Source organism: Colobus angolensis, unplaced genomic scaffold, assembly GCF_000951035.1.
Source record: "Colobus angolensis palliatus isolate OR3802 unplaced genomic scaffold, Cang.pa_1.0 Scaffold19, whole genome shotgun sequence".
Classification (NCBI taxonomy): Eukaryota; Metazoa; Chordata; class Mammalia; order Primates; family Cercopithecidae; genus Colobus; species Colobus angolensis.
The window spans coordinates 5,312,056-5,337,115 of NW_012115043.1; the positions used below are offsets into that span (position 1 = coordinate 5,312,056).

At 49.6% G+C, this 25,060-nt stretch overlaps 1 protein-coding gene across 3 annotated transcripts in view; it reads left to right on the plus strand.

The window, feature by feature from the left end:
* The window catches only part of MEGF11 (multiple EGF-like-domains 11), a 381,035-nt gene that overhangs the window by 336,567 nt on the left and 19,408 nt on the right, over positions 1 to 25,060 (plus strand). For all 3 annotated transcript variants that reach the window (XM_011940371.1, XM_011940373.1, XM_011940374.1), the window contains 9 exons: positions 9,128 to 9,248; positions 10,177 to 10,340; positions 11,529 to 11,631; positions 17,034 to 17,180; positions 17,539 to 17,673; positions 21,896 to 22,024; positions 23,016 to 23,144; positions 23,692 to 23,820; positions 24,407 to 24,535. In XM_011940371.1, coding sequence (XP_011795761.1) covers positions 9,128 to 9,248; positions 10,177 to 10,340; positions 11,529 to 11,631; positions 17,034 to 17,180; positions 17,539 to 17,673; positions 21,896 to 22,024; positions 23,016 to 23,144; positions 23,692 to 23,820; positions 24,407 to 24,535 — 1,186 coding nt within the window. The remainder of the gene's footprint in view (positions 1 to 9,127; positions 9,249 to 10,176; positions 10,341 to 11,528; positions 11,632 to 17,033; positions 17,181 to 17,538; positions 17,674 to 21,895; positions 22,025 to 23,015; positions 23,145 to 23,691; positions 23,821 to 24,406; positions 24,536 to 25,060) is intronic.

A 25,060-nucleotide genomic window follows, 5' to 3' on the forward strand; every position in this document is an offset into this window, starting at 1 on the left:
AATTTTTTAAATGATTACTTCATTACAACTGTGGTAAGTGACACAAAGGAGCAGTAACAGGGAAACCTGCTCTGGAAGTGGGAGGGCTGGGGGAGAGTTAGTGAGGGCCGGACACGGTGGCTCATGCCTGTAATCCCAGCACTTTGAGAGGCCGAGGCAGGTGGATCACGAGGTCAGGAGTTCGAGACCAGCCTGACCAACATGGTGAAACCCCGTCTCTACTAAAAATACAAAAATTAGCCAGGTGTGGCTAATTACAGGTGGCATGTGCCTGTAATGCCAGCTACTCAGGAGGCTGAGGCAGGAGAATCGCTTGAACCCAGGAGGTGGAGGTTGCAGTGAGCCGAGATCGCGACATTGCACTCCAGCCTGGGTGACAGGGAGAGACTCTGTCTCAAAAAAAAAAAAAAGGTGGGAACTGAAAGAGACCTTAGGTCTCATCTAGTCTAGTGTAATGGTTAGCAAGACACAGGGCCTATCACAATGCCTTGCTTGTCATAGAAGCTCAAGAAACACAGATTGAATGAATGAATGAATGAATGAATGAATGAATGAATGAGGAAGTCACCTTGGGCTAGTGCTTTTGCCTCACTTGAACCTATGTACTCTGACCCCAGGTCCAGGACCCATTCCTGCCTTGAGCCATCCCACCTACTTGGGCTAGTGCTTTTGCCTCACTTGAACCTATGCACTCTGACCCTAGGTCCAGGACCCATTCCTGCCTTGAACCACCCCACCTACTCCTCCAACAAAAGGATAGCTGAGCCAAGTCAACTTCCTTGGTTGCTGGTCCCAGAGTGGTCTCTGCTGAGCTCCCACAGGCTGGCAGGCTCATGCCACCTTGGCCTGGATCTAGAGAACTCAGTTCCATGCCGTTTACACTGCCTCCTACCCACAGAGCATATTTAAGGGGACTAGATGACAAACTCATACAATTGCCTCCCTCTTTTGTGTGAGGGAGGGTCAACCACTTTCCATTCTCCTCTATCTACTCCAAGAAATACTCATTAACCTCCTGCCCATTGCAAGGAAAATGGATGATCAACATGAGAAGCTCAGCTGTTGATTGATTTTCCCAAACAGGGCCAAACTACAAAGCAGCATATTGCAGGGGAGAAAATTCAATAAACAATATTTGAAACAAATTTAATAGAACATATAACTCATTACCCACCGGGGTCTGGGCCTGTGCTGTCATGTTATGCACAGAGGCAGGTGGAAGGTAGAGCAGCGATTTGCATCTTTAGTGGGACCAGCGTCGAGGGTTTGTTAGTAGTGCTTTCAAATCAAGTTCAAGATGTTAACAGCCAATACTGCATCTATAATTAACAGGCCTTTGGATGGGAGGAAGGGTTCACATTCATTCTGCATTCACAGAATGAAGATGCTGAACAGGACTGGCAGGCACCCCCAGAAGCAGCATGAGGACCTGCCCTGTGGGTGGTGTGGACTGGGGAGATGGGGATAGATGAAGATAGAAGGACACCCAAGCATCAACTTCCAGGTGCTAAAAAAGGGTCAGAGCATCTAGGCCTTGGTGGGTGGTGCTCCCTCAAGATCAGGGCCATGTCCTCTGGATGTCTTGCTCTGTGCTTAGGTGTCAAGTGCACTTTCCATATCAACAGGGATGGCACAGGCCAACCCAGAATTCCCACATTTGGGCTGTTGGCATCCTGTGATCGAAACGGGAGCTAGGAGATTTGAGTTCCAAATGAGTGTTCACCTTGCATTGGCTGTGTGATCTTGGGCAAGTCACTTTCCCTTTTTTGTCCTCAGTTTCCTCACCTATAAAAAAAGGCAGCTGGACCAGGTGATTCCCAGTGTCCCTTTCAGCTCTAGCATTATGGACTATCTACCCACCATTGGGACAGGTGTGTGACCAGGCCCAGGCCATGCATTAGCAGAGCAGGTGGACCACAGCTGGTGGGAATCTTAGAGGCCCAAGAGGACTCCCCATCTCTGGCCCTGCTTCCTACCATTCCTCACACCTTTGGGTTAAGACCCCCACTCCAAGCAGGAAGATACTCAGAGTCAGAGCTAAAGGGCCCTTAGAGATGACATAGCCAGTGGTTCCCAGCTAGACACTTGTAAAGGCTGCAGCAGGTTGCCAAGAGCAGTTTGGTACATTTCACAAAACCTGCGGGAAATCCTGTATTACCTGTGATGAAGCTAACTGAAACACCAAGGTTTTTCTTTTGCTTTTAATTAGAATTAAATTAACTCTATGTGATATCCCAGGTGAGTGTGTGCTGATCAGAAGCTCTGATTGGTCATAGGTGACATCATAGGAATATCTAGATCATGGTTGGTGGACAAGAGGCTGCCACTAGAGTCACATGGCATGTGGTCACTGGCCAAATTGTACTTGTCCAATATGTGACTGGCCTTGGACACCAGCCCAGAGTGACTGCAATGTCTTTCAAACGGAGAGGACTTTATAGGGGGAGAATATCAAAAAGGGTCCTTAGTGGTGAAAAGTTGGGGAGACTGGTTTCAATAGCCTCAGATGATTGATAAAGAAACCAAGGCCTGTACATTACCTTGCATTAACATGAGTTTATCCAAAGAGAAGATAGACTACTTCCAGCAGGAATTCGAGATGGTGATTTTAGGGGAACAACCTCAATAAAGGACCTTAGGGGACAGGCCTGGCTGGGGGAGTGGGCAGAGTTGCTAGGCTAAGCAAAGCACATGACATGCCAGATGCAAACTCCCCAGCTCACAACCCTGGCTCTCATCCTGGCCTTTTCTCCAGTATGTGACAAGATCAACTGACATGAACTGAGGGCTGGTTTGGGTCAGGCTTTAGGCTGGAGGGAGGCAGGTGTAGACAGAACAACCCTTGCAGCCAGCTCCCTGGGAGCAGTGGCCTGCAAGTCCCAGTTCTGCCTTGTGGGCCCACTTTGGCTCATGGTGGATTTGATCATCTCTGATGTCTGTTTAGCTCAGAATGTCTTGTCTCCCAGAGTGGATGCTCTAGAGGCCAACTGGATAATTTTTGCCTGTGCTTCTCACTCTCTGGTAGGCAGAGTTGGGCAGGAAGTGATGGGGTGAGGCATGGAAGCACAGACCAGGATCTCCTGGCTTTCCCTTCTCACAAGAGCCCCATGGAGGCTCAGAGTCAGTGTGTTAGCGTGGGGCCCATCCTTAGACTAGGCAATATTCTGTTGCCTGTGTGTGATGAGAACCACAGAACCCAGCCTACCAGGGCCCCTCACTCACACATTATTTGAAAATTCCCATACTCCGTGCCAGGTACTGGGGAACCCAGATAGGTAAGGCCCCTCTTCTCTTGAAGCTTCTAGTCTCTCTGGGAGAGGCAGAGAGTAAATAAGTGGACAAAGAAACATACCTGGATGTAGGCATGGCTATACCTGTGTGGGTACTGCCTGGGAGTTGCCCAAGGCCAGAGACTGGGTCCCAGTCTCTTCTGTGCCCTTGGAGCCTGCAACATGGCTAGCTCAGAATTGGCCCTCACTCAGCAAACATTTGCTGAATTGCCTGGCATACGAGAGAAAGCATATGGAAAGTGCCCAGTCCTTCTGCTCCTGTCCACAGTAGAAGCCAGCATGTACACACAAACATCTCATTTCAATTAAACATTTATCGAGGATCCATTATGTACCAGCAGGGGCTCAAGCTCTGAGAATCTAGACATGAATACAATCAGATCCATCCCCACGGAGTTCACAGCCCTGAGGTGGAGGGAGGCACTGAGCCAACCACAACCCTCTGGTGCTAGGATGATGGTTGTTATGTATGCACCCAATTCCCACCAGGGCAGGGCTGGTGGGCTGGAAAGGAGTGTCAGGGAAGACACCCAGGAGAAAATGTACACAGACATACCCAAGGCAAACACCCACAGAAACACACAGATGTCTATACTGACTGCCTGAGCATGTGTGGACATCAATGCTGACCCATGTAGACTTGGGTCCCACACAGACCATCATATTAAGGCTTGTTAGTGGTCCCCCAAATCAAAAAGGTATCACTGCACCTTGGGCCAGGGGATGCACCGGGGTGGGCAGAGCTGACAGTCTAATCTGAGATAGGCTGGTGATTGGCTTGCTATGAACATCAATCACCAGAGACTGGCCAATTACAGACCAGGCCTCACCCTCAGATCAGAGGCTAGAAGTTAGGGAATTTGACAAAAAACTTTAACTGTTAGTGTAATACTTGTGCTCGTTGAGGTGTTAGAACCCAGTATGCATTGGTACTGAGGCCAGGGGGCCAGGGCAGTGAGGTGGAAGAGGAGACTGCTCGAAGTTAGCTGTGCCAAGGTTACATTCCTTCAGGGCAGAGCTGTGCACTTTAGAAACTGTCTGATTCCCCACTTGGACTTTTTGCTGTTAGGAGCTGACTGGAAAAAAAAAAAAACAACACAGAGTTTCTTCTCTTCTCCCATTCAACAACAATCAACACAGAAGACTTCTGTGACCAACGTGTGGGGATTTCTCCCCAGCAACAAGCAATCAATCAATTCTGCAGCAGACATCAGCTGGGTGCCCTCCAATTCAATTCTGACACTATCTATCTAGAGATAGCATCAGATCCCACAGGTGGAGGGCTTAGGGCCCAAGACTGCTCCCCTTCCTGCCTTCAGATGCCAGTCACAAGCTTCAGGCTGTTTGCCCGTGTGTTTTTTTGTTTTTCTTTCTTTCTTTCTTTCTTTCTCTTGAGACGGAGTCTTGCTCTGTCACCCAGGCTGGAGTGCAGTGGCGTGACCTCGGCTCACTGCAATCTCTGCCTCCCAGGTTGAAGCGATTCCCCTGCCTCAGCCTCCCAAGTAGCTGGGACTACAGGCGCGTACCACCACGCCCAGCTAATTTTTTTGTATTTTAGTAGAGATGGGATTTCACCATGTTGGCCATGATGGTCTTGATCTCCTGACCTCGTGATCCGCCCACCTCAACCTCCCAAAGTGCTGGGATTACAGGTGTGAGCCATCACGCCTGGCCTTGCCTGTGCTTCTAACTGACAGGCTATAAATCAGGTTTCCTGCAGCTCCCCCCTTGGGTTCGATTAATTTGCTAGAGAGGTTCACAGAATTCAGGGAAACACATTTACCAGTTTATTATCAAGGATATTACAAACGATATGGATGAAAAGATACAGAGGGCAAAACATGTGGGAAGGGGTGTGGAACTTCCATGCCCTCTCCAGGGGCACAACCTTCCTGGAACCTCCGTATGTTCAGCTATCCGGAAGCTCTCCAAACCCTGTCCTGAGTTTTTATGGAGACTTCGTTACATGGGAATCATTGATTACCTCGCTGGCCTTTGGTGATCAACTCAACCTTCAGCCCCTCTTCCTTATACCTTCCCCCTTCAGTGGGTGAGGCTGTTAAGTCCCAACTTTCTAATCCTGCCGTGGTCTTTCTGGTGACCAGTCCCCATCCTGAAGCAGCCATCAGTCATTAGCATACAAAACGACCTCACTTTTGGCCAGGCACGGTGGCTCACACCTGTAATCCCAGCACTTTGGGAGGCCGAGGTGGGTGGATCACCTGAGGTCGGGAGTTCGAGACCAGCCTGACCAACATGGAGAAACCCCGTCTCTACTAAAAACACAAAAATTAACTGGGCGTGGTGGTGCATGCCTGTAATCCCAGCTACCAGGAGGCTGAGGCAGGAGAATCGCTTGAACTGGGAGGTGGAGGTTGCGGTGAGCTGAGACCACGCCACTGCACTCCAGCCTGGGCGACAAGAGCGAAACTCCATCTCAGGGGGAGAAAAAAACCCTCACTTTGGAGATTCTAAGGATTCCAGGAGTTGCCTGGCAGGAAACTGGAAGAAGACCTAATATATATTTCACAATATCAGAGGATCTGACAAATGCAAAGTGTTTGGAACAGTGGCCCTCAGGGAATGGTCATTCCGCCCTCCAAGACCATACCTGTGGTGTGTGGTGATAAAAGTTCCAGCCTGTGTCAGCTGTGAGGGGGAACAGGGAGCCAGCCCAGAGAAGATGATAAAAAGGTAAACAAGGGGCATGGAGTCAGGACTCTCCCCAACCCCCCTGCCACGGGTACCCACCCTGCCTCTCCTTCAGGGCTGGCATTTTTTAATTGAGAAGTGGATCTCTCCTCCAGAACTTCCTTCTTAAACTTAAACCTAGGAGGATTTTGTGTATTCTTTCCCTAAGAGATGGTATATCTTTGCACTAATAGCTTGTATAGTGCTTTCTACCCATCAGGCACTATTCTAACTGCTACACAAATGATAACTAATTTAAACCTCTTAATCCTGTGAAAAGGAGACATTTCAATTCCATTTAACAGATATGGGAACTGAGGCTCAGGGGGTTTAGTAAATTGCCTATGGTCACACGGTGAATAAGCTGTGAAAGCAGGATGGCACCAGAATCCACTCTCTGATCCCTCACCCCTATTGCCTCTCAAGACGGAAGATCTGGTTCTTTCTCCTTCACCTTCACTGGTACTAACACAGCAGGGGTTCTGGATAAGCCACTGCCTCTCTCTGACTCTCCCTTTTCTTCTCTGGGAAGCAGAAAGTCACCTCCGGCCTCCCAGGACTGCTGCGAAGACCGGGTGTAGGCTTCTCTGGGAGGAAACTGACACAGCATTGTTGGGAGCAGATGTGTCAAGCTGGGCTCCCGGCATCCTGTCCCATGGATCAGGGCCAGGGCAGGAGGCCTCTCTGAGCCCCATCAGCAGACCCGCAACAGGGCTCACAGGCAACCTGAGGCCTTGCAGGGGGATCAGGATTGGGGACACTAATGAGGACGCTGGGAGAGAAACCCCTTCTCTCTGATAGCAGATTCAGGTAGACAGGCTTACGCTGTGCCCACGGTCTGCACCCAGGCCAAGACCCTCAGAGGTTAAACAGATTCTTATGTGCTATTTATTGTCTTGAAGAAATTGGAGTTTTCTGGGTAATAGGAAAGCTGACAGACTCCAGCTGGTCAGGCCTGCTGGGGACTGGCGGGGGAAAGAGCAGGAACCGTGGGGCCTTTGGGATAGGACTTCACACTCCCTGACTCCGAGGGTGGGACAGAAGCAGAAAAGGGCTGGAGAGGAGCTTCTCCGTGGCAAAGACCCACACCCACGGGTCTCTCTGTGGCCCACATAAGAGTGAAGGCAGATGCCTGGACCCTTAGAGTTGAGAAGGGAGCTCCTCTATGCCACGCCTGTCATTTTAGAGATGCGGGAACTGAGACTCAGAGAGGGGCACTACATATCCAGTGTCACACAGCTAGTGGGGCCCAAATTTATTACCAGGATTCCCACGGGAAGCTTAGGCGTAAGGCCTCAGACGCTGGCTGGAGACACTCCCTAGGGGCCGGAGGTGGGAATTCAACATCCAGCGACCACTTGCTCCAGCGTAGACAGCCCCACAGTAGGTTCCTAAGTGGGGAAGCATGTCCTGGGGGACCCGGGGAAGAAAGTCCAAACTCCCTCCCCTGGCATTCTAGGCTCCCAGCCCCCCTTTTGCCTATCTCCTTCACTCCTCCCTTCAGCCACCCCTGTAGCATTCCCAGCTCATACTCCTCTGCACTCTCGTCCACACCCCTCTTCCCACCTGCATCCCCTTTACCCTACTCTTCTGATTAACTGAATGCTCCCACCCCTCAAGGCCTCTGAAGCCTCCATTCCTGGTCTCCCTATCCTGTAACTTGCCCCTCCTCCAAATTCCTTACTGGAGCTAACAGCGTACCCACTTACCGGTAGAGTGGATGCCCAGATTCACCCCTCAGGACAGAAGCACTTTCTTCTCTAGCTGCCGGAAAGTTAGTGGCTCCCAGGTGAGGCCCTCTATAGACACTGCCTTTGAAGTCAGCCGACTCACCTGAGGAGTCATGGCCCCTTCCCCCATCCCAGTGGATGGCCAGTGATTGATGGGGGCATAAAGGATTTCCTTCCTTTTCCCCCATGTGGGACAACTCCAGGGGTCATCTCAGCTTCAGAGCTTCCTGCCAGATCAGCAGAAGTTACTGTAACTGTGCCTCGGTTCAACTTTTCCTCAGCCTTGACGGCCTCCCTCATCAGGATTGTTCTCAAGAGCTCGCTAATCTCTATCTCAGAATGTTTTCCAGGGCAGCCAGTTTAGGATCCCCGGTAATGTAATGGTTAAGCAGCCAGCCTGGGTTCCAACAAGGAGCAACTGGGTTTAGTTCTGTGACCTTGGCAGAGTTAAGTAACTTCTCCATGCAGTTATCTGTTAGGTGAGAATTATGCTGAGGCAGTAGCTTCTATCTCCTGTGAGTGCTGTGACAATTAAATGAGATGGTGTGTGTGGTACATGATATTGAGAAAAGTCTCAATATGCATTAGCTATCATTTACATTTAACTTCTCTGAGGCTCAGGCAAATACGGATAGGATATTACTACTCATGTCATGGGGTTGTGGGTGAGAAATAAGATTGGGAGACAACGGGTTAGACTTGGTGCTGCTTCAACCTAATACAGACTTTGGGGTCAAAGTCCCCTAGATTTGTGGTCTGGAGGCCTGACCCCTCCAATAACTGATAACGGTTATATTAGTTTTCCATTGCTGCTGTAAAAAATCACAATTTAGTGGCTTCAAACAGCACTAATTTATTATCTGACAGTCCTGAAGGTCAGAAGTCTGCTATGGGTTTCATGAGGCTGAAGCCCAGGTGCCGGTAGGCCGTGTTCCTTCCTGGAAGCTTTAGGAGAGGGTCTATTTCTTGCTCACTCATGTTGTTGGCAGAATTCAGTTCCTCTGGTTGCAGGACTGAGGCCCTCATTTTCTTGCTAACTGTAAAAGAGCTGCTGATCCCAGATTCTAGAGGCCACTGCATTCCTCAGCTCCTGGCCCCTTCCTCCATCTTCAAAGTCAGCACAGGCGGGTGGAGGGCTTCTCATGGTGTATCTCTCTGACCTACCTTTGGTCATCTTTTACTCTGAAGGACTCGTGATTATATTGGGCCCACCTGGATAACCCCTGCCATTCTCCCCATCTCCAGGTCCTTAATCACACCTACAAAGTCCCTTTTTGCCATGTAAGGTAACATATTCACAGATCCCAGGGATCAGGACATGGACATGTTGGGGGCAGCAGGGGTCATTATCCTGCCTACCACAGCCATCCAACGTGGAGCAATCTTTGATCCAAAATTCAACGCCTCCCTTTCCAGGGAGAGGTCTGTGCCGTTTCCTGTGCAGCAGGGACCTACGGCCCCAACTGCTCGTCCATCTGTAGCTGTAACAATGGTGGCACCTGCTCCCCAGTAGATGGCTCCTGTACCTGCAAAGAAGGTAATGTGCCCTCTCTCCCAAGCTCATCCCCCACATATGAGCACACTGCTCAGGTGGTGCTGCCAGCTGAGGTGGGGCTGCCCCAACCCCACCCACATGCAAGGTCAGGAAGCCTATATTGGTTGGGTTCCAGGCAAGGAAACCCATGCCAGGTACTTCAATAGCAGGAATGTAATGAGGGGATTCATTGCAATGTTGTTCAAAGAGCTGAAGAGCACACAGGGAAGGTATGCAACCCAGACATTAACACCTGTGGGAGAAGCTGCTATCGCTCCTAGGGTTGGAGGGACAAAACAAAGAGTTCCCAGAGCCTGGGAGTGAAGGGTACCTGGTAGGCACTGAGACATGGAGAGAGGGGGCTGCGCCACCGCCGAGGCCCCAGGTAGAGAAAGAGGGAGAGGACACACCTATCTCTCCTGCTTCCACTCTCCAGTCTGTGGGCAGGTCTCCCACGGGCGGCCCAGCTGGGAGCCAGCTGACGGGAATCCTGGGATATGCATCATGCAGGGGCCAGCCCCCATCACAAACAGGGAAGAGGGGAAGGGGAGAAATGGTGCAGGAGGCAAAGAGGCCAGTGACCAGCCTAAAAATGGAGAATCAGCTGTCCCTCAAACAGAGGGCCCTGAGATAAACTGCCAGACTCCACCCTGGGCAGAGACAGCACTCCCCACCTGAGGTGGTACCTGTTCCAGGTAGGATCATCTGCCCGGAGCACAAACAGTGAGCACCCAGAGGCAGGAGACCTGGGTTCTAGCCCCAGCTCTCCTAACAGCTCTGTTGAATTTCTGAACTGTGTGTGGAATGTGTGTTCTAACCCAGCCCTCAGGAAAGCAGTGGTTTGGGTGGGATGCTGTGTGCACAGCTGGGGGGAGTGGGGAAAAAGACATACTGGACCTGGAGAAGTGACAGTCCCTTTCCCTCCCCTCAGGGTGGCAGGGCCTGGACTGCACCCTGCCGTGTCCCAGTGGGACGTGGGGCCTGAACTGCAACGAGAGCTGCACCTGTGCCAATGGGGCAGCCTGCAGCCCCATAGATGGCTCCTGTTCCTGCACCCCTGGCTGGCTGGGAGACACCTGTGAGCTGCCTTGCCCGGTGAGTGCCAGGGTGGGGAGGGACAGGTTGGGCTCAGCATTCTCTCATGCCCTTTCCCTGGTGTTAGTTAGTTTGTCCACAAGAGTGCACAGAGAAGAGCACTAAGCTAGGTGATGGGACACTTAGATTTAGGTTACAGTCCTAGTCCTAACTTCTCTGTGGCTATTTTACTACTTTGGCCCTCATCCCTCTCATCTATAAAATGGCAAATACTTGGCAGATGTGGTGACATGGTATAACTTTTCCTGTGTTGCTCTTGGTAAACACTATTGACTCTGGCACTCGAGCGCAAATGCAACTTTGCTGCAAGACAACCCTTACTAATCCAGGAGAGTTGCCATTCCTTGGTAGATAATGTCTAAGCTTCCTTCTGGTTCCAACAGTCTGTACTTTTATGATCAAGAGTGTGTGGCGACTAAAGTAAGCACTGTTCAACAATAACCACCCAGACTTAATCACTGGATCTTATAGGTCTGAGATACAAATAAGTTAAACCCACTGATACATTGTTGGATGAGTGAGTAATGCAGTCCTTAATGAGTAATTTGGAGTCCTGCAATCCTGAGTTCAAATTTCGGCTTTGTCACATCCTTTGTAACCTTGAGTATATTACTTCACCTCTCTAACCTTGTTTCTTATCTTTAAAGTGGGAATATAATGGAATCATATCATAGAATTGCTGTGAGGATTAAGAAAAATGAGGTATATGAGGCTTTTGATACCTAATGAGCATATAAGAATTGGTGACTACCTTCTTCCCCAGCAACAAAGAATAAATCATAGTCATTCCTCACATGTGATCAATGTGTTACAATTTCAAAGTGCACTTTCATTTACAATTTTGGTTAATGATCATTACAGGCCTTTGAGCTTGACCACTGAAAAGTAGAGCAGGAGTATCACCCTCCCTCCCAACCTCATACTCCTGTTAATGCAGCCAAATAATTCTTCAGAGTATCTTTATGGCTGTGTTGATTCCCACTTACAAAACGTGTCCCCATTGTGCCCCTGCCCCAGTCTCCCTATATCCCTGTGGGGTTCTGGCTCAGTTTTGTCATCAAGATCCAGTAGATCTCACTGGACCCTCTGAAAGTAAAAATTAAAAAATTAAAGAAAAGATCCATAGAAGTAACACAAACCTCTGGAAGTTTGGGTCTAATCATTTTTCTCTCCCTGTCTTCTCCACAGGATGGCACATTTGGGCTGAACTGCAGTGAACACTGTGACTGCAGCCATGCTGATGGATGTGACGCCGTCACAGGCCACTGCTGCTGCCTGGCCGGATGGACAGGTAACCTTCCCTTGCTGTGCCACCACCCAGGTACTGTGAAACTGGGTTCTTGGTATTCTACTTCTCTTGACCGTTCTTTCTTCTTCAACACCTTTCTTGCTCCCTGAATATGCATCTTTCCCTTTATCTGCTCTGGGTTCCAGTTCTTCATTCCATTTAATTCAAGTATTTATTGAATATCTATTAGGTATAAGCTCTGTCCAAGGCACTGGAGTCACTCCAGTAGGTCAAAACCTGACATATGGTGGGTGTAAGTGCTCATTCTAGAGAATATGATGGAGAGGGGGACAAGGGTCTTTCTCCTTAGTTCAGTCTCAGAATTCTGCTCCTTATATCTATCCTGTCGGCCTGCCTCCTAATACAAAGTGAATCCATCTACTTCTTTCCATCCCACTGCCATCACACGGTCTGCTGGGCACCATCCCGCATCTGGCACTGCCTTGGCCTCCGATCTTGCCCAGCTGCATTCATTCTGCACCTGGTGGCCAGAGTCAACTTTTCAAATACAGACCTGCCATTTTAGTCCCTGTTCAGAATGCCTCAATAGCTTCCCACGACTCTTCTATAAAACTTTAAATCCTTACCATGGCCCAGGGCCCATGGGATCTGGCTCTGCCCGACTCCTCCACCTCGCTCTGTTCACTCTGTGGCTCACTACATTCCAGCCACCAGGGCCACAGTCTACTTCTTCAGGGAGCCAACCACCTTCCTGACTCCAGGCCGTTGTACATGCCATTCCCTCTGCCTGGATCATTTCCTTCCCTTTTTCACCTGATAACTCCTTGTCTACCAGATTCCAATGTAAAGCTTTCTTCCTCTAGGAAGGCACTTCCCCTGCTATGATACCCAGCCCCCACCTGACCAAGACAAAAGCATCCCCTTTATTAATTCTTCTACCCTACATTTTTCCTATTGTGGTACTTAAATCAGAGTTCAATGACAATTGTGGAAACTGTTTATTATCTGCCTCCCTAATGTGGCCATCAGCTCTATGGAGGCATATGCCTTATTCACCATTGTATCCACTGCCTGCCACAGAGATATGGATAACATGGTTGTTAAGAACCCAGCTCTAGAGCCAGACGGCTGGGGTTTATGACCTTGGGCAAGTCATTTAACCTCTCAGGGCCTGAACTCGTCATCCCTAAAATACAGATAATTATCCTTGCAACTACAGGGTTGTTTTGAAGCTTAAATGAGTTATTACCTATAAAGTGCTAACAGTGCCTGGCACATAGTAAGTGCTCAGTAAAAGTAGGCCATGAACACAGGAAGTGCTTAATAAGCATTTCAGGAGTGAACCTACTAGCCAGTCCCAAGGTGATGAGTAGCAAAGAGAAAGAAATATAGTCATTTTTGGCAGTATAGGTTATCAGATTAATAATTAACACCAGGTTGCTGCACAGCCTGTGTTCATAACCAGAAAGTTTCTAAGCAGCCAAGAGCCAGGGACATTGCTTCCTCTGCAGTATCTCTGGCCTGGCTTCCCCTGCCCTGCTGGCTCCTGCCCCTCAGTAAAGAATAAGGCTCCACCCTGGTCACTGGCACCCTAGAATCTCAGCAGAAGCCAAGTGGAAATCAACTTTAATTTTTCATTGCTTTAATTTTGAGTGAGCCGATTAAGATTTTAATGACATCTAGTGCTTAAAAATTCTGTCTTTGGTGAACAATCTTTCAGCAAGGCCTCTGCTGTTCTAAACCTAATTTCCCCCAATGTGGTCCTGAAGTCTTTTATAAGAAGCAACTGATGTCCTGAGGTTTGTCATGTAGAAGGGGGCCAATGAGAGACAGAGATGGGCCTCCCACTGAGCCCTCCCCACTCACCTCTGCCTCAAGAAAAATCTGTGCCTAATTTCCTAGTCCCTGGCACATTGCTCATTCCTTGGCTCGGCACAGGTTTGGGGCTGCCTGGAGATGTGCACATGTCTTCGCTTTACCCTCATAAGCCATAGGCTTACTGATAACTGGCATTTTGTCTTATTCATCTTGCCCTGCACATAATATGTGCTTATTAAATGTTTATTGAAATAAACTGGAAGAAGTTGGCCTATAACCATTCATGATTTTTCCCCTTAAAGTTGGGGAGGCTTTAGCTTTAAAGATTATCTCCTCCAACCTTCTCATGCCACAGATAAGGAAAAGGAGTTGTCTGGTGTCTCAGGACATAGGGGCCAACAGGATGAGAGACTCAGGATTGTATCTTAAGGGGGAACCATTTATTCAATCAACTAGCATTTATTGACTCAAGCAATTACCAAACTCAGCAGTAAATGGTAAAAAGCAACAGTTTCTGAGTACCTACTGTGTGCCAAGCACTGTGCTGGGCACCAAAGATGCAAAAATGACCAAGATGGCATCCTGTCTATGAGGACCACCTAGGTAAGCAAAGTCAGAAATGTCAGTAAGCCATGGTCCCTGTCTTCACATTGCTGGCAGGGGAGACAGGACTCATGTGTATGAAGCTTTCAAGTAACAGGTACAGACAAAGCTGTATGCTGCTGGTTATCAAAAAGATGCTTGTCTCCCTGGGCAGACATCCAAGAAAGCTTCCTGGAGAAGGAATGGACCCTGAAGGACCTGAAACGGACCCTGAAGGATATGGGATGCTGAGTGGCTACTGGCTTCATTGCATGAACCACAGATCATCATGTATGGATCCCTAGCCTAGGTTTACCCACCAATATAGATGTGGGGGTGGGGAAGATTCCTGAAAAATAAAGTAAGGGGATTCCCTAGAGTAAGAAAGGAAAGGACCTCTGAGGGAGACTATCCCTATCCAACTGTGGGGAAAACTGGGGCCCGGGAAGGTAACTGAAGCTGCTTCTTCAGAAACTATAGCTGGGAGCCTCCCACAAGGCCAAGGCCAGCCCCTTTGATTGTATCAGTAAGTCACTTCTGGAACTGGGCACTCCGTATGGGGAAATCCTTGACCCTTCTTTCCACTTAGATCCCATGTCTTAAGCTCCAAGAAGGTCTTGGGACATATAGAGCCACCACAAACAGGAGCCCCACTCCCATGGAAACAGGCCCAGAATATAGTAACTGCCAAGTCCTAGAACCCAGTGGGACTTTACAGACACCTTCAGTCTGAGAATAAACATGGTACACTCATGGTTCTCAATCTCCATAAACGAGGACCCCTTCTGACATGAAAACACTAAGGATTCCACAATGAGAGTAGCTATACTTTTAACGGCCACTGGCTACGATAAACACAATAGCAACCAGCTGCCACGAATTCAGTGGTGCTTTCACATACACTGTGTTTTATGAACACAGTAATACCTATAGTTTCAGGAAAGAGCAGTGTCTATGTGTGACACATGTGCCTTGGTCAACTGGCAAAGAGTGCTTGGTGTGCAGTGGAATTGGAGGCCCTGTAGGCAGCAAAGCTCCACCTCAGTGCAAGGAACAGCTTTGTCCCTAGGCCTGTGGTCTGAATCCTGGGTTTCCAACAACCACAGGCAAAAGAAGTCCTAGGCTGGTGCAGTGGCTCATGACTGTAATCCCAGCACTTTGGGAGGCTGGGGCGGACAGATCACTTGAGATCAGGAGTTTAAGACCAGCCTAGCAACATGGAGGAACCCCATCTCTACTAAAAATACAAAAGCTAGCCAGCTGTGGTGTCTCACACCTATAATCCCAGCTACTCGGGAGGCTGAGGCAGGAGAATTGCTTGAACTCAGGATGCAGAGGTTGCTGTGAGCTGAGATCATGCCACTGCACTCCCACCTGGGTGATAAGAGTGAGACCCTGTCTCAAAAAAAAAAAAAAAAAAAAAAAAAAGCCTTATGGCAGATCACAGCTTTTGTTATGCCCAGGAAAAGGAGAAACTTGAAGATGGATCCAAAACTTTGAACAGTTTTATGGTTTCCACTTTCCCAAACTCCCTTTAGTCAATCTATGATGCCTGTCCAGGGTTCACCTCTTGGGCACCTGAAACACCACTGGGAGAGACCCCTGTCAATGGGTAAAATATGGCTGCCAGATCCCATTCCCTGGGGAGGAAACCACTTGCCCACCCCCTCGCCCACCGACCCCCCACCTACCCACCCACAACCATCTCTCAGAAAGTGGCATCTGAAGCCTCTACCCTGCTGCAAAACTGAGACACTACAGGGAGGGAGCGCAGATGCTGGGCTAGACTGAGGCATAGGAGGATGAGTAGTGGTTCCACCCTCCCTCCCCTCTCCTCGACAGCCCAGGTGGCTTGTACAATTCCAGTCTGCCTCTAAATTGGTCCCACTGCTCTCCTGCTGCTGCTAGGGCTGGCTCTGTTCACTGGGTACAAGTGTCTTTCTCCTTTCTTTCTTTCTCTTTCCCACAATCGCTGTCCTTCTAACAAGGCAGACATGATTTTTCAACTAATTCTGCCCCTCTCTGAGCCTCTGATATTCACCTTCTGAAGCCAAGCCAATCTCCTGGGCTCATATGTTCCATTTCCCTAATGCATGTCAGAATGGAAGCCTTTTTGCCTGGGAAGAAAACCTACCCCAGAGTTGGGGCATCCAGCCTCAGGCCTTTTAAAATTCCTTCTTCGCCTTCAGGCTGTAGGGAACCTAACACACATTTCCTCTACCTGAGCCCAAAAAAACTATTATAGACTTTGTTCCTTTTTCTTATTGAGAAATTCCATCCATTCCCCCATAGGCCACTGTCAAATTGAGGGTCACTAAATCAAATTGTTGGGTTACAACTGGCATTTTAAAAACTGAAATAGAATACATCATAGTACAGAGAAAACATCAGAGTCCATCATACATCGTGACAGTAAATGTGATTTTTGCAAAGCACTGGTTTCTATTGTATGTGTGCATGAATGATACATATATTGCACTGAGGAGTCTGGTCAGAAGAATCTGAAGAGACCCCACCTACTCTCTGAGCCCCTCCCTGGGTGGGCTGGCAGGGACCCAGCAGCACCAGTAGCTCCTGGGCTAATGTGCGTGGGCATATGGCTCACTCCCAGCTGGCACTTACTTGCCCAAAGTTGGTTTCTTCTGGTCCTGTTCTTGAATGCCATACAGAAGAGGCCCTTGTGATCTGGTCCCTTCTTACTCCCACAATCTCATCTCTTGCCGTACCCCATTTTGCACTTTGTGGTTCAACCACATTCACTATTTGCAATTTCTTTCAAGACATGATTCTTTCTCCTGCCTCCTGCTCTTTGTACATACAATTTCATTTGCTTGGTCAATTCCTCCTTGACTTTTAAACTCTAGACATCACTTCTTCCTGAAAATCCTCCATGACCAGCCAAGCCTCAGCCGAGTTTCTCCTCTACATTCCTGGATGCACTATGCTGCCTCCACCTCTTTATACTGCACTGTCCCCCTTCCCTCCATTTTTCCCTCTGCCCTCACCTCTCTTACCACTGACCTGAGTCTGCCTCTGGCCCACAGGCATCCACTGTGACAGCACGTGTCCACCTGGCCGCTGGGGCCCCAACTGCTCTGTCTCCTGCAGCTGTGAGAATGGAGGCTCCTGCTCCCCAGAGGATGGGAGCTGCGAGTGTGCCCCTGGCTTCCGAGGACCCTTATGCCAGAGAAGTAAGGCTGATCCCCTGACCCCGAAGAGTTCAGAGGGCTCATCCTCCCTAGCCCTCCCAACTAGAACTAGCCCTGGCCTGGCAGAGGCTGGGCTCTTAAATCAGCCCCCATCTCTTCCTTCCCTCTAGTCTCCTCTCTCTCTGCACTGGCTGTTCTGTCCCCAGGTTTGGGGCCCAGCCCAGCTACTCAGTGGAAACAGGGCCACACCACAGCTCTTCTCTGCAGAAAGGGATGCACCCTCCAAGATGCGGGAAGGATACAGGTCTCCCTATGTTTTTGAGAAGTGTGGAACAGGAAGGGTAGCTAGGCTGGCTGGGGTCTATTGGGCTGCTGACCACCATCTTCCCTTTACCCTCAGTCTGTGCCCCTGGGTTCTATGGCCACAGCTGCGCCCAGCCATGCCCCCTCTGTGTGCACAGCAGCGGGCCCTGCCACCACGTCAGCGGCATCTGTGAGTGCCTCCCAGGATTCTCTGGAGCTCTCTGCAACCAAGGTACTGTCTCCAGTGGGATGGTACTGGGCAGGGAGGTGAGAGGTTCTGGGAGGAAAGTGGCAGGGAAGGAAGGGCTTAGGGATTTTCATCATACTCTGTAGAGGTAGCTCCTTCCCTCTTCAGGACTTGGGCTGCCTTTATGAGAACTGCCCCACATGGCATGAGACAAAGGCCCTAACGCAGTTAACAGGCTCAGAGGTGAAATGCTTTGTCTGTGATTTCGTAGCTAGCAAGTGGCAGAAACAAATTCTGATTCCAACATGCATGCTAAAGGGATGAAAAGTGAAATAAGCATAGAGGAGATCTACATCAGAAGTGGCACCATGTGGTCTGTGCCGACTGCCAAAGGTAAAGGCAGAGAATGCTGTGGCAGTGCAGAGGAGTTGGCTCTGGCTTGAGCTGGAGATGGCAACTTCCAAGCCCTTCTCCCTGTCATATTCAGGCCACCATCCCTAATCCCTCCCCACATGCTTTCCTGATTTGACCTCAGAATCCTTCACAATACCAACTCCAAGAACTGCTACCACTCAGCAGGAGTTGAAAAGCGATATAAAGCTTATTTGCATTGGTGTTCTGCCCTACCAGTTCTTTGGGGGGGAAAAACCCTGATCTGTAACATCTGCAGATTTTTAAAATATAAATATTCCTACCATGGCTGATTTCAAGATACCAATGATTTAACATCATTCACAAAATTCCCAAATATTGAACAACCAGTGAGAAGGTAGGAGCTGCCTCCACACATCATTGCCTATTGCCATCCCTGGCTTTCTTAGGGCAAGACAGTATGGATTTGGGGGAAGGCTCCATGGACCATGCAGGACTTCAGCTGGGCCTTAGCTTGAAAGGTGGAAAAGGAAGAAAAGCATTCTGTGTAGAGGAAGCAGCTTGGGCAAAGCATAGAGACATGGGCATGCTACAGGGAACAGCTGATGGATATGGTAGCTGGGGGTGGGAAATGGGGGTTAGAAGGTAGGCTGAGGCCTTCAGAACAGGTTTGAACACAAGGTTACAGAACTTGCACTCTGTTAAACTTAGGGCTAAAAGCAACTTCAAGGTCATCTATGCAAGAAATCTCATCTGGACTCTGCTTAAATACTTCTGTTGACTGAGCGCTCACTACCTCCCAGGGGAACCCATTCTTTTGATGAATAATCACTACTGAGCTGGGCTATTTTTGCAAGTGTGTGGGCTGTTAATATGTTTGAGTAGAAAGTTTACTACATGATGCTTTGAGGTCCTGAGAAGTTTGAGCCCCAGGGAAACATATGTGACAGTTTCATTTACTTGCAACCCTCCTAGGATGGTTTAATCATAACCTGACATGTCAAGGTTTACTTATTAAACATAGGAGACTCGGCCATCAATACAGATAGTCTAAGTCTAAATTAGGACCTATGCAGCCCGAGGAGTAACTCTCAGATGCTGCGTTGTCTGATTTATCGCCCACTGGCCTAATGAGTATTTCCCACATATAGATCTAATAGAGTTTGCTATTAACGGCAACTGCCCTGGTTAAGTCTCAAACCTTGTAAAAAATTGAACTGACACTTTCTAATGACTGGCTTTCCAGCGAGTTACAAATTATAGACACTGCTTATGCAGAATCATTAAACATAGATTAAATATAACCAGATGTTTTCTTTTCACCAGCCCCCCTTCTGTCCACTGCCCCTCTCTTTGCCTTACTCTTGATTCAGCTAAGAAGTCGACCAATTAATGGATTAGATTGATCGTATTAGCAGTTCTGTGGGTAAATTTCTTGGCCTCATATATGTGAGAAAGACTTCAAAGATAAGACTGTCTTGTTAGAGAAGCTCAGAGTTCGTTTTGCAGGTAGGGTAGAGGGAGCAGCACTGGCACCCTACTCTCCACAGAGGGCCAGGACTTGGGGTTGGGTTCCCCAAATCAAGTACCTCCCAGAGGTAGGAAAGAAGAGGCTGGGCAGCCTGCTTTTCAAAAAGCTGGAGCTTGAGCTGCAAACAGGTGAGATGCATGTCACCCTCTTGGCAACAGAACTTCCTGGAAGGGAACTAAGGTTTCTGCCAGGGGAAGCACAGGGCCCCAAATCAGCCAGCCTGCCACACAGCTACTAACTATGGCCCTAGGACAGTCAGTGAGGGTTCCCATTCCCACCTCAAAGATGAGGAAACAGAGACAGGTGTTGTGGTTTGCTCAAAGGCACTTAGCCAGCAAGCAGTACAACTTCCTAGTTGTGTGACCTTGGGCAAGTTACTTAACCTGCCTCAGTTTCTCATCTATAAAGCAGAGTTAATGATAGGGCATAATAATGAGACTATATATAAGAGTATTCCAAGATTAACTGAACTAAATACAGGCATACCTTGTTTTATTGTGCTTCACAGAAACTGCATCTTCTTGTTGTTTTTTACAAATTAAAGGTTTGGCCGGGTGCAGTGGTTCACATCTGTAATCCCAGCACTTTGGGAGGCCAAGGCGGGTGGATTGCTTGAGGTCAGGAGTTCGAGACCAGCCTGGCCAACATGGTGAAACCTTCTCTACTAAAAATACAAAAATTAGCAGGACGTGGTGGCGCGTGCCTATAATCCCAGCTACTGGGGAGGCTGAGGCAGGAGAATCGCTTGAACCTGGGAGGAAGAGGTTGCAGTGAGCCAAGATTGCACCACTGCACTCCAGCCTGGGCAACGTAGCGAGACTCTGTCTTGAAACAAAAAACCAAAGGTTTGTGGCAACCCTGCCTTAAGCAAGCCTGTCGGTGCCATGTTTCCAACACCATGTGTACACTTTGTGTGTCAGCATTTTCTTTGCAATAGTGTTTTTTAATCAAGGCATGTACATTGTTTTTTAGACATAAAGCTATTGCACACTTAATAGAGTACAGTACAATGTAAACATAACTTTTGTATGCTCTGGGAAACCAAAACATTTGTGACTTGCTTTATTGCAATATTCACTTGCAGTGATCTAGAACCAAACCCACATCTCTGAGGTATGCCTGTATTTGTGAAGCACATTGAACAGTGTCTGGTGCATTTAAGTGTCATGTATATGTTTGTTGAATATATAAAGAAAACTTGGACCTAAATCCAAGGCTTTGGACTGGAGAGTCTGGTCCACCATACTGCCTTTATTATTTGTCTCATCATGTCCAGGAGAGGCACTGAGTAGATGCAGATCCCAGCCACTAGTGGCCCACAGTCTGGCTGGGGAAGAACTACCAATATGAGGCAGTGTGGTGTAAAGTAGAGGGTTTCAGCCCAAGATGTGAGAGACCTGGGCCCTGGGGAAGTCATGTATCTTCAAGAATCAACACCTTCCCATCATCTTCTGTGCTGCTCTCCAGGATTGACTTTATTTTGTGGCAATGGGAACCCACTGAGGCTCTCTGAGCAGGACATAGGAGTGCCATGAAGAAAGCTGTGCTTTAGAGAGCTCAAGCTGTAAGAAGCAGATGGGGGATGAATTGCAAGGGAAAACAAAAGGTTAAGTGCTCAATGAGTACTCAAGCCTAGTCCTAAAAGAGCTTTGCAGCCTGAGTGAGGAAACCAGCTCTTCCTCCAGGGACCAAGGAGTGACTCCTCCAGGAAGGTCTGTGACCAAAATCCTCCAAGTGACTCAAATTGGAAATACCAGTGGTGGAGAGGGCCTTATGAACTCAAGAGGGCTTTCCTGAGGAGGATGCTGAGCTGCGAGGCTTGAGCAACAGGTCAGAGGAAAGAGGTGGGCAGGGACAGACACTCAGGGCTGGTCCTTTAACAGTCAAACCGCAGGCAGGCCTGCCACATGGCATTTATCCCTCTCTGTCCAGCTGTACACATTATCTACCCTTGTGGTTGTGGAATCTGTGATGTTGGTGAAAGTGGTAATGGAAAGCAGAAGGCTGTGGAACAGCACAGGGAGCACTGGACTGTGAGTCCAGAAGTATAGTGCTCAGGCCTCCCACTTCTCATCTGTGAGGCCTAAGTCAGGTGATTCTACCTCTATGGGCCTCAGGCTGTTCTTAAAGGCAATCATAATAGAGCCTTCTGAAGAATGCAGCTGTAGGCATGAGAGGGGCAACTCATTTATGTGCAAATGGAGAAGGGTGACGAGGGTACCAAGGCTGGCACGGTTTCCATCCAGATCCATGACCCCTGGGTGATCGTGGCTGTGGCTTGGGAACTTCCAGGGATGAGGCTGTGGGTGGAGGTCAGAGGAACACAGATGGGAGGATGGGTGCCAGGCTGCCCTGTGCCCACAGTGTGTGCTGGAGGACACTTTGGGCAGGACTGTGCCCAGCTTTGCTCCTGTGCCAACAACGGGACCTGCAGCCCTATCGATGGCTCCTGTCAGTGCTTTCCTGGATGGATTGGCAAGGACTGCTCACAGGGTAAGTTGCTACCTGGGAATGCCCCTACCTGGAGTCAGGCCCAAAAATTCTCCCTTTCTTGCCCAAAACCTCTCTGTCCTGGTGCCTCCACTTCAAGGGATGAAATCTCCTTCTGCATGTAGGAATGAGCCCCATTTAGCTCTACAGCTAACATGATGGATTATTAGGATTGATCATTGGTATTAACTGCTGGTATCAAAGGTATTGATAATGCTATGAATTCTGAGACTCGATACTCCATTAGCACCTGGGCAAGGAGTAGCCCCTGAGTTTGGATGGGGAAGAGGAGGGACAACAGCATGCTTGAGTTTGGGTGTAGGGAAGTGAGATGAGGCCAGGGCAGCCACCTCAGGAGAGTAGGGTGCCCTCTGGGTGGCCCATGTGAATGATGTCCTAGAGGCTGTTCATGTAAAGTGCACCAATCTGATGTGAAGGGAACAGCCTCTCTCCAGAAGCCCCCAAACTAAGGACAGAGACCCTGTGGAGCTCCTTGTCTGATGGGTGAGACCTAGCCAGTACCCTCTGGGAGATCCTAGTTAGATGGCTGAGGGAATTTCCATTCTGATGAGGAGACATAGGCTCCGCTGTCAGGAGCTCACCCACTGAGAGGAGAGAGCTCCTGCCCTAGGAAAGTCCCCCTCCTCGTGGGGAAGCACACACAGTACATACATGGTAAACTACAGTGTTTACCTGCATGCTCCAAATCAGTCCCCTGAGAGGGGAGGCTCAGGGGCCCTCAGAGCCCTGCTGAGTCAGTCATCAAACACATGGAGAGTGGGCAGAGCATCTGGGCTTAATGGGAATCCTGGGTAACTAAGCCAAGAGGTAAGTGCAGGAATTCTGGGAACAATGTGTGAAGCCACTGAAAGCCAGGAAATGTCAGCCAGGTCCACCTGGCATCTTGGCTCTGACGTGTACTCCCCCTTCTTCTCCCTCTCCGTCTGCCCCTCTCTGCCTTCCCCTTACCCTCTGCATTTCACCCACATCCCAGCTTGCCCACCCGGGTTCTGGGGCCCCGCCTGCTTCCACACGTGCAGCTGCCACAACGGGGCGAGCTGCAGCGCCGAGGACGGGGCCTGCCACTGCACCCCTGGCTGGACTGGACTCTTCTGCACACAGCGTAAGCCCCACCTCCTGGCCTCCCAGCCACTTAGAATCCCATGCTGCGGCCTACTGGCCAGTGTGGGCATTGTCCAGACCAACAGGGAGGGAGGAAGGAAGGCGGCCTGAGGATTAGTACCTGACTCCTGCCCCCACGAGAACTGAGGAGCTCTGCAGGGGCAGCTCTAGACCTGACTGGATTCAGGGGACTGACAAGCCCAAAGTCCTGGAAGGTCAGGGCTGCAAGGTACCCCAGCAATCACCAAGACCAGACCCTCCTTGGACAGTGGGGCCCAGAGTGGGGAGGAGCAGCCTGTGGCCACACAGGAAGGAGAACCTAGCCTGGCCTGTGGTTCCACACATCCCCTCTGCCTTGAAAAGGCAAAGATCACCTAGCCCCTGCCCCTTCAGCATGAAGATCCTGAGCAGGGAGACAGCTCTGGTGCAGGGCCTCCCTAGTCTTCATCCCATGCTCAGCAAAAAAAGAGAAGACAGGTCTGGTTCCCGCTGCACCCCTTGTCCTCACCCAGCAGCAACTCTCATGACTGGAAATCCTGTTTCTCTAGGCTGCCCAGCAGCATTTTTTGGGAAGGACTGTGGGCGTGTATGCCAGTGTCAGAATGGCGCCAGCTGTGACCACATCAGTGGCAAGTGCACCTGCCGCACAGGCTTCACCGGGCAACACTGTGAGCAGAGTAAGCTGTCCTGACCCCTGATGCTGGGTGAGGCTGCTGGGCTCCAGCCTCCTGCAGAGGATGCCTCCTGCTTCAAGGTCCACTCACTCAGGGCTCTGTACCCCTTGGTCCCTTGCCTTTGGGGGCAACTTCCAAGGAAAAATGCTGAGGAATGTCATGCCTATATTATTGTTTGAAGAATTTCTCCCTTCAGTTGGGAGGAGATGGGGGGCATTTAGGGCAGGGCAGAGGTTATAGCAGGTAATGAGAGAATAGTGGGAGGCAGATTTTTTTTATTATTCTTTAAAGTCCCTATGGCACTCAGATTAGGGCCTGGCAGGTGGAAGATACTGCCGAAATGTGTGGCATGAGGAGGAAGTAGGGGTGAGTGTGCCTTGCTCTCTCCTCCTCTGTCCCCGTGTCCCCCACTCAGTGCTATAAATGCTCTGTCCACCCCCAAGTATCTAGCCAAAGCACAACAGGAGCTAAGGGAATGGGCTTCACTCGGTGGGAGGCAAAACAGGCTTATTGTCATAGCTGTCTACACATGGAATGGGAGGGGTGGAGAGTGAGTGGGTCCTCTACCCTAACTCTTCGTGCCACACAGGATGTGCCCCAGGAACCTTTGGCTATGGGTGTCAGCAGCTATGTGAGTGCATGAACAACTCCACCTGTGACCATGTCACCGGCACCTGTTACTGCAGCCCTGGCTTCAAAGGAATCAGGTGTGACCAAGGTAATACACAGGTGGCAGAGCCCCTGGGCTCTGTGGAAACGGCCTCATGGAGGTTCTAGGGAGATTCCAACTGAATAGCTGCATTTGATGACACCTCCCTTTATTCACATTTGTGAGGACAGCAGGAATAGGGTGGGCTGCAGAGGCTCCAAGTGCTGGAGAGGCATAAGGAGCAGGCAGTCTCTCAGTCACAGCCTCCCCAGGCTTGCCCTTGGCAAGTTTCCCATGAGCCAAGCAAGGGTAGCCACAAGCTAGTACCATGGAAAGGTCACCAGACCAAGTTAGAATATCTGCCAAGTTCTAGTTCTGCCTTACCTGCTAGGTGTCCTTGGGTAGGTTATTTGATTTTGCTAGGCCCGTTACTCCACGTGCAAAGCGGGAAGAGTATTAATCGTCTTCCCCCATGACACAAGGTTACTCTGAAGGCTGAGGAGCCCGAAGGGGCTCAACCTGGGTTCTAGCCCTACAGTCGGACGACACCTCATAGGGCCTAAAGGGGATGGAGTCCCAAGGTCAGGCTGTGAG